The sequence below is a fragment of the Coturnix japonica genome, chromosome W (genome assembly GCF_054131305.1).
Source record: "Coturnix japonica strain WE chromosome W, WE-NBRP24, whole genome shotgun sequence".
In the NCBI taxonomy this organism is placed as follows: domain Eukaryota; kingdom Metazoa; phylum Chordata; class Aves; order Galliformes; family Phasianidae; genus Coturnix; species Coturnix japonica.
In genome coordinates, this window is record NC_140701.1 from 2,674,258 (window position 1) to 2,683,225 (window position 8,968).

General features: G+C 37.3%; 1 protein-coding gene across 1 annotated transcript; it reads left to right on the forward strand.

The window, feature by feature from the left end:
- Nucleotides 1–385: 385 nt before the first annotated feature.
- On the forward strand, nt 386–8,013 carry LOC146754215 (kinesin-like protein KIF20B). Its single transcript, XM_085527482.1, has 8 exons — nt 386–641; nt 1,039–1,200; nt 2,151–2,315; nt 2,950–3,069; nt 4,577–4,777; nt 5,216–5,296; nt 6,025–6,151; nt 7,853–8,013. Exons 1-8 carry the CDS (start codon nt 528–530, stop codon nt 7,858–7,860), a joined length of 978 nt encoding a protein of 325 aa, XP_085383608.1. The 5' UTR covers nt 386–527; the 3' UTR covers nt 7,861–8,013.
- The last annotated feature ends 955 nt before the right edge of the window (nt 8,014–8,968 follow it).

Below are 8,968 nucleotides of genomic sequence, written 5' to 3' on the forward strand. Positions count from 1 at the left end.
GGTAGTCTGGAATAAGGTTTGTGAAGAGAATAGCTAATCTGCCTCTGGAGGGGACTTGTTATTATCTCTACGTTACTGGTGACTTGCCATTGGTATCCGTGGTAACTCCAAAGCCTAAAACCTAAGTCTTGTGAAAAAACGCTGATAACTGGGAAGAAGAATGCTATTTACTTGAAGAGAAATAGACTAATTTCCAGAGGCTCTTTAATATAAGCATGTATATTTTTTTTCTTAAGTTTCAGCTTCAGTGATGTTAATAGTTAAAATTTAATTATTAAACAAGTAGATATTTTAAAACCCATTTTGCAGGATCTTAGTCTGAAAGTTTATTGGGTGTGCTTGGGGTGGAAAATTGAAGCTTAAAAACGAATTCATGTCTTCCTTGGTAACCTTGCACTTGCTGTCATTTTCCTACTCAGCACTTGTTTGTGAATTCCTCTTTATTTAACAAAGAAGTATTTGGCCAGGTTGGATTACAGAAGTCTTTTAATGAACCGTGAGCTGTGCTTACATTACAGGTGTCCACGATGCGTTCTGTGGAGGAATCCCTCAGGAACAAGATGGAAGAACTTGAAAGGATTAATAACCAGTTTAAGGATGAGCTGGATTATAAAGACTATACTATCCAACAACTTAAACAGGTATTTTACTTGCTCTTAATTTTTATTAAATGAATGATGCAGGTTTTCCAAGCAACAGGAAAAAGGTCAAAAAAAAAAAAAAATTGGAGCAAAATGAAAGTGGCCAACTGAAATTAGTGGTAGACCATGAAAGATATTCAAATAATTAGTCACTACAGAGCACTGGCAGATTGTTTTCAATACAATAATCTGCATAGTAAATACATATGTAATACATGCATGTAACCTGATCTTGTTGAGTGACATCAAGATATGTTAATTGAAATGTCTTACCATAAACTCTTCCTATCAGCTTGAGTCCTTATTTATGCTATATGAAAAACTTATTAATTCTAGGCTGTCTTAAAGATTCTGCTTGTTTTTACTGTGTATGCTTTTCTTTCAACATGAAATATAGGAGCTGGAGGAAAAGGACCATAATATTCAAAAGTGGCGTGAGGAGAGAGATCAGTTAGTAGAAGCTTTGGAAGAACAGCTCAAAACTTTGGCTTCTATTGCCATACAAAAAGAGACAGAAATAGCAGAACTGAGACAATCTGCATTAAAGGATTCAAGCAAGGTCAGCTCTCCTTTCCTCCTACCTGATTAGCTACCCATAAATTCTGTAAAACTCCTGTACCTGCTCTTTGTATTCTGGGTGTGCTTCTGTTCTTGAACACTGTTGTATTGACATCATGTGCAACTAACCAAAAAAAGCACCAGCTTTTATTTTTGTTCTTCAGAAACAGAATTTCTGTTAATTACTAAAATTTCAATTTTTTCAGTAGTTCAAATAAACAGATGTCAGTTTGATGCTTATGATCCTACAGTCAGATTGGACATCTGTAGCTTTTTCTGATAATTCACAGCATTTCCGGATCCCAAGCTAGGCTCAATACTCAGACAGTAGTTCTGTCTCAGGTTTCTTACTTTCTTTGCTTTCTCTGAGGTAGTATCTACAATGGCATGAAAAGACAGAAGGGGACGTGGAGAGAGATTAAGGGAAGCATCAAAAAGCAGAGGGGGGATGATCTGTGGAAGTTGCATTTCTTATTTCAACATCCAGCTTTTAATCAGGATAGCCAATCTAAGCCGTAGCATAGAATTTCAGAAGCTAAACAGAAGACTAAATGAGTTGTGCTCTTTTGAGAATGTTTGGATTCACTTTCTCTGAGAAGAAAGATGTTCTCATAGCAAAACTGCCCCTACAACTGCCGACTTTCTCACAGTACTGAGGATTTGGGAACAAATAAAAGCTCGGGTTATTATATCTTAAGAGAGATGAAGGCTGAAGCACATAAGTAAAATAGAAGAATCAAAATATATTGTATTACAACTTCCCAGGCAATTCTGTGACTACTGCACTTGTAACAGTGACCGTACAAATCCGTGAAATGTTACTGTTCTTGAATAGTTAAGTGTTCTAGCCTGCAATTCTAAAACTGATGCTACTAAGTAATTGCAATACTGCTTGTGTGTGTTAATTCCTTTTGCCAATCCCACAACTCAGCAGTTTTTACTGTTTATTAGGATAATGCAACTGTGATAGAAGAGTTAAGAAAAGAACTGGCTGACAAAGATGACTTTATAAAGGAATTAAAACAACGCATTAACCACAGTAGCCCTCAGTGTTTGCCAGAAATACCTTTACTTGAAGAAAGACAAAGTAGAAGGAATGACTCTGTAAATGAAAAGGTATGATTATATTTATAGAAAGTCAGTACTTAACATCTTGTTAACCCCTTTTTGTTCTTCTGTTTTCCTAGGAGATACTGGAGCTAGAATCATTTTTCTTAGCATATAGTCCTTTAACTACATATTCAGTGATGAGTACTTGTTGGTTCTTTTTGTCTTCCACTCAAACATGAGCTCTCATCTTCTCAAAAATATTTTATTTACTAGAACACCATCTCTCTGTGTACATTATGGAACTTTTCCATGCAGTTTTCCATGTATTCGTATGTGGATGCTGAAGATTAGGCAGAGGTTTAGCCTTTGGTGTTCTAACATAGCAGCTGTGAACGTGCAGAGTATGGGGGGAATGGATGACAAAACGACCAGCGTTACAGATTTTGTCCCTGAATAATGTCTCGCTTTCTCTCTTTTGGAGGCAGAATACTGCCTGAGACTGTTAGTGAGACCCAGTAGGGTGTATCTGAAGATCACACAATGAATAGATGTTACTACCTTCCCACACTTGTGCTGTGTTTCAGCTTACGTGTTCATGTGGCATCTGAGCTTGAGGTTTTACACTGTAACTTTAGAAAACTCGAGATATTTTGGAGGTCTAATGCATAGCCTAATCTTTACTCCTTTTAAATATTTACAGCCTAGGAAACAACAAAGCAAAACTCAAACTGGAGAAAGTATTCCATTAAGATGCAAAGCTGAAGACAATTATTTGTCACGTCGATGTACTAGGAGCCTCACTTCATTAAATGAATCTGAGGTTAGTATGAAACTTCAGATCTGAAAATGTTGTGATTGTATTGCTTTTGATAAGGAATGAGTAGGAAAAGATCTCATGTTCTCTAAACAATTCCCAAGTTTTAATTTATTTATCCCTTTCAAGGTGATCAGATCACCTGTTTTTATAGCCTTTGATAGGAATAAAAGCTGTTGAAACAATTGTGTGATGCATTTTTGTCAGGTGCTGTTGAAAACTCTCCTCATGTTAATGCTTATGAAGTGGCTCATGATTAGATAAGTTACTTGGAAAAAATTCATGGAGCCACTGAAACGGGCACAGCAAATTGAACTTATTTTCTTCCTCTGCAGGATTTCTGGAGATTGTTTTGTTAGCAGATGATGTTAATCATTCCTATATAAGTTTTTAATTGCTAACTTTCATAAAATAGCAGTTACATATATTTTAAAAACAAAGTATTTATTAACCAACTTAATTCTTGGAAATACAGTGGGTGGTGATACTCCATTCAGATTCTTAGCAGAGCCTGATAAAGTGGCTCTGACTACTTTTTGTCTTTCTACAGTCTTTGGTAACTTTTTGAGAGGAAGAAGACTCCCCTCAGGGGGTCGGAACAGTGTAAGTAGTAAAAGCTGCTAGTCTGTGTTTGGGACACTGGAGTTTGCTAGTTACTAGCAGCAGTAGAAGCAGCCATCTACCATTTTCTGATGTCCCCAGCAGCCTGTCTTCCATGTGTTCAACCAGCATCTGAACTCATTTTTGATACGCTAGCTGAATTCCTGCCATAGAGAAGGAGGAGTCCAGGTGATCTCAGTTCTGACTTTGTTGTTCCTGTTGAGAAAAACAGGATTGGGTGGATTGTGGACAGTAAGTGCTGCTGGGGAAATGCATACTGACATTTCCCTGTCACTTAGCTGTGCATTTGCTGCCATTTGACCATGAGCAGGTACATGATAGCCTTCAGCTTAAGTACGGTGTCATTGCTTGAATGTCTGTATTCTCTCCAGGGAAAAGATAGCAATGGAGTTCTTTAATGACTTGTACTGGGCTTGCACCTTGCCAGCTGGACCTTACTTATGTAAATAACATCTCTAGTGTAGAAGAGGAAGGGCAAATTCCCTAAGATTAAGCTGGAAGTTAATCGAACACTTGAATCAAATGCTCCTGTTCCTGCCCAATTCTGACGCAGCAGAGTTGAGATGAAGAAAATCGTGTCAGTTCTACCACCATTCTCTATAAAAAAAAGTGTAGTTGTCTGTGCCCTTGAGAAAAAATGACTTGTAAAGTATCAGGCTCAGTTTAACATGGAGAACTTATTTTGTGATCATAGATTGGAAATAATTTTAAATGTAACAAGTTCTAGGAAAGAAGGGTAAAACTCTGCTGTAACCGAAATAGACTCCTTCTGTTACAAGTGTTCTTACAGCAGGAAAATCGAATGCTTACATATCCTTTTCCAGATGCTTTATAGCTTTTTAATCTCATGGCTACCTTAACACTTGCACTTAAAATTCTTCTGTGCTATCAGGAGCATTTGGAAACTGTCCTCGACTCTTCTGGAGTGTCCGCAGAAAATGGCAAAACTAGTCGGTTCCCAAAACCGGAGCTGGAAATCCCACTGACACCTCTGCAACCTGATAAGACGGAGATAAAGCAGCACGGCAGCATGATACCTTTAGGAGTGAAAATGCCTAAGGCAAAAAAGAAAAGAAGTGATGACATGGATGAGGTATGACCTAGACCCAACAGAAAACAAAATATCTGATGCCTTTTTACCATTCTCATTTAAGCATTAAAAAAATTCTATTTCTACCTCAGTAAAGTAGTTGAAGAATTTAATCAATGAACTGCTTTAATGAACAAAACTAATAGCCAAGCTCAGTGATAATGGTTTAAGAGAAGGGAATTTCTCTTAACTTCATTGTGTATTTTCTTTGAAACCTGTAGACATAAATCAGCTTTTTAGACATCATGAGATGTCTAATACTGATATCTTAATGTCCTGTTTTTATAATTGAATGCTTATTTATTATTTGATTTACAGTGGAATAGTTACCACTAGCAAATACTTCCCTACTATTAGCAAAAATGTTTAAAGTGTTCACTTTTGTGACATCAATTGTTCTTTCCAAAAGAATCATGGCTGAAACTTGTCTTATTTTCCCAGGATTTGGTGAAAAGTGAGAACACGAAAAATACAAAATCTGTCATGGCTTTTAATTCACCCTCTGCAAGTGACGAGAAAGTGGTTGGTTTTTGTTCTAGTTTTGAAGCTAGCTTGGGACTTCCTGTAATTGTGTGGTCACACGGAAGAAGCAGTGTCTTATCCTTATGTGTATACCTGAATGGGAATCTTACATGCTTATGAGCTCTTCCTATTAAATTCCATAAGCTAACCAAAGGGCAAGTCAGTCTGTCCCCAGAGCGTGTAATGGCTGTACTGTGTAATGATTTGGAGGGAAGGATATTGCACACTGAATAGTTGGGAAGAGAAGCTTTAGTGTATTATCGTGTGCTTTTGTAAGTGAAGCCCTTGTATTAAACTAAGGTTCATATCATTAATATGCATGGCAGTTATTAAAAACAGATGTTCACATGTGATAGCAGTATCCTTGGCATGGTCAGAGTATGAGTAGTAGATTTTTCCTATCTGTTGTCTTCTGTTTTGTATGTTTGTTTGTTTTATGTAATTAGAACAGCTTATGTAAGAAACAACTCCACAGCTTGGGAGCTACTTTTAAAGAAACTACTGCCTTATTAAGAAACTTTCAGAAACGTATGCCTTGAAATAGCTGAGATTTTGACAACTCCCTAAAGGGTATAAAATTGTCTACATTACTTGCCGTTGTGGTATCATCAGCATAATGAACAGAGGTGTCAGTAGTAAAGCTCAAAATGTCAACTTAAAATAACGTTGAACTAAAATGAAGTTTAAACAATGCTCTTGTTTCACATGTTCACATCTCTGTTGAACAGAAATCCGGAAAAGACTACTTCCTGAGAAAGCGAGTACATGCTTCAAGACTGACTAAAAAGAAGGATGAAACACTGCAAAAAGTTGGAGATTTTATTCAAAGCTCTCCTTCTATTATACACTCTAAAGGTTGGTGTAGAATAAGTTTTATTCCATGTTTTCTAGACATTGTAGAATGGCTTGTTTCTGCTGTAGGCTATTAATGTATGTGTTCTTAGACTTGTCTGCCATGTTAAGTTGTCCTTTGATTTATGAAGTAAATGCATTTATTCGTCTCTTCAGAGATTCATTATTACATTTGTGAAAACCTACAAGTATACAGAGAAAGTTGGTTCTGTCTTGTGCTTCTGTCAGCACGAAAGTTAGGCCTGTTGTTTAACTCCTGCTGAAGTTTTTGACTTCCAGCGACTTCTGAGCCATGATTGTCTTTCATAATCCATTTTAATGTGTGCTTTAAGCTGCCGTACCTGAACCTATAAACAGTTTCAGCTATAGAAGCAATAAAGAACCTCAATGAACAAATACAATTTCTGAGTATTTTCACTTAAATTTTACGTGTCATTTATAAACCAAGTTTGTTACGAAGCTTTTTTTGCATTCATTGATTTAAAGACTCACAAAACCAGTAAGCTGATTGGTTTATGTATCAAAACAAATTTCTTCTAGCCAAGAAGCTGATGTCAGCAGTAAGTTCTCCTAAATCAAACGAACCTGAAAGTCTCGAAGAAGGAGAGACCAAGCCAAAACGATCCAAAAGGAAGCTGTATTCCACTGTCGTTTCTGGCCCTCTAGATATACCTGCTTCTTCGGTAAGCGATTATACTGTAGTCTTGGCTTAAAATAAACTACTAAGGAGTCCAAACAGACTGGAGGTTTCATCTATTTGCAGGAGGAGGTTGAAAGTACTGAGGTATTTCTTTATTCTACTAAGTCATTCTTGTTGGTCTTCCTGCTGTTCTGTTTTATTTTGTCCTCAAAGATCTCTGTGTTTGGCTGGCTTACAGTTTACTAAGTAGGTGATGTAGCAATCACGGAGATGTCTTCTAATTTGGAATCATAGATAATTTCAATGTGTTGGAGTGGGATTATTCTACTACACGCTTTTCTAGAGCACAACTTAGACAGCTTTTTAGGTATGCTTAAACTATGATCTCCTGTCTAAGCCAACTTGCAAAGGATCTGATGTGCCAGTTTCATGACTCTGTCGGCAGCTATTGTGCTAAGAACATTCTTGCTCTGTTGGAACTGCATCATTTAATTATATTAGAGTCCTTTTTCTGTTCAGCATAGTGATCATTTGCCCATACTGTAATATCCCTCTGAATTTTTTGATGATTTGACAAATGATAGGGGCAGAAACCAAAATGTTATATTTTTTTTGTTAGAGGATGAAGAAGATGAGACAATTTCTTTTCTCACTGTAGTTCTGAGAACATGGAACTGAACCGAGAACTGAAATTCTGGGCAAGTCATAGCTACAGGGATTGAGGCTAAAAATGTTTTCTGAACGCTTCATGTTTCACAAAACAAGTATTATAATACTCTTTTGAAAACAAGTATTTCAAATTGAAAGCTGCCTTCAGGCTTTCCTCAGATGTGTGTGCTTTTTTAAGATAAACAGGATTTTGTACATTCTCCATATTTGTTCCTTGTGATTAAGCTGCATTAAAATGATCTCGGTATCCCATAGTTTTCTGAATAAAATATAATAAGCAAATGCCATTCTGAAATCTGAAATCCATTTAGGGGAAGAAATATGTTTGCGTGTGTCAAGAAGAGCTTGTCAGTCTTGTGTGAAAAGATGAGTAACTTTTGAAATGTTTTCTTCAGGAATCTGAGGAACAAAAGAAGGAAAGTGATCATCTGATCACCAAGCGACGGCTGAGATCCAGAACAGCTAAAAAACCTTGAAGAAGCATGTTTGTTCCCCTTTCTCAGGACGTACTTTTATCGTATTATTAAAACTGGTTGTTAATAAACAGTAACAGTTACTCTGTTGTGTTCTTAAATTTGTATATAGGTGTTTGTTGCAGAACGGCGGGAGAAAAGCAGACGACCACACCTGTCATTGACATATGATCAGCGAATCTCATTTATTCCTTGGCTGCGTGTACCTTTATAATACGGATCATTAGCTCATACATATTGCAAAAGTGGAGCTCATCATTGGTTCCCAATTACATACCATCCCCGAGTATCTTAACAGCTTGTTGTTATCAACTGAAAGCTACTCCCTTGCTGAGTTCCCAGAACCATGGCTAGTTTCTCACCATCCCAGAGCATCTTGTTATTCTCACTGCCCTTGCAGGTGGCATGACTGTTAGATTAACTGCACCGTGTTTACGACCCTTCTCAGCTAACTAACTGTAAAAAAACACTCTCTACACATGATAAGCATCATTTCTGTCCATGATTAGAAATTAGGTCCTAGTAATTGATTTAATTGCTCTGCTATTCTTACGGGATCCCCAGTTAAGGAATCAATTTCCTCCTTGAATCTCCTGACTTCTCTGCTAGTAAAAATGGCAGCTTAGCATTCCCTATTTTCCTTTGACCTAAGGAGACTTCCCTAAGAGGATAATGTGAAGTATTTGTAAGATTAGTATTAGGGAAAGGTGAACTCTCCAGGTCCTGTTTACGCTGTTCCAGTTCCCTCAGTAATTGAGAGTGCATCCTCCCTCTAGGGCCCTGCATGGGATCAGCAGCTCAGCCAGTCCCCTTCTCTGGAGGGGTTGCTGCTGCTTGCATTGATCTAGAAATTGTGGGGGTTGAGGGGGGGGAGAGGGAATGTATCTAAGGGATCCCATTTATGATCTTTCTGCTTTTTTTTTCTTTTGAACTTTGACTCCTTGTGAGGAACTGTTACTTCTTGCACCCATTCAATGTCATAAGCCAATTCCTTTTGCAGAGAAAGGAGTATTACTGTTTACATATAAATTCAAAGTC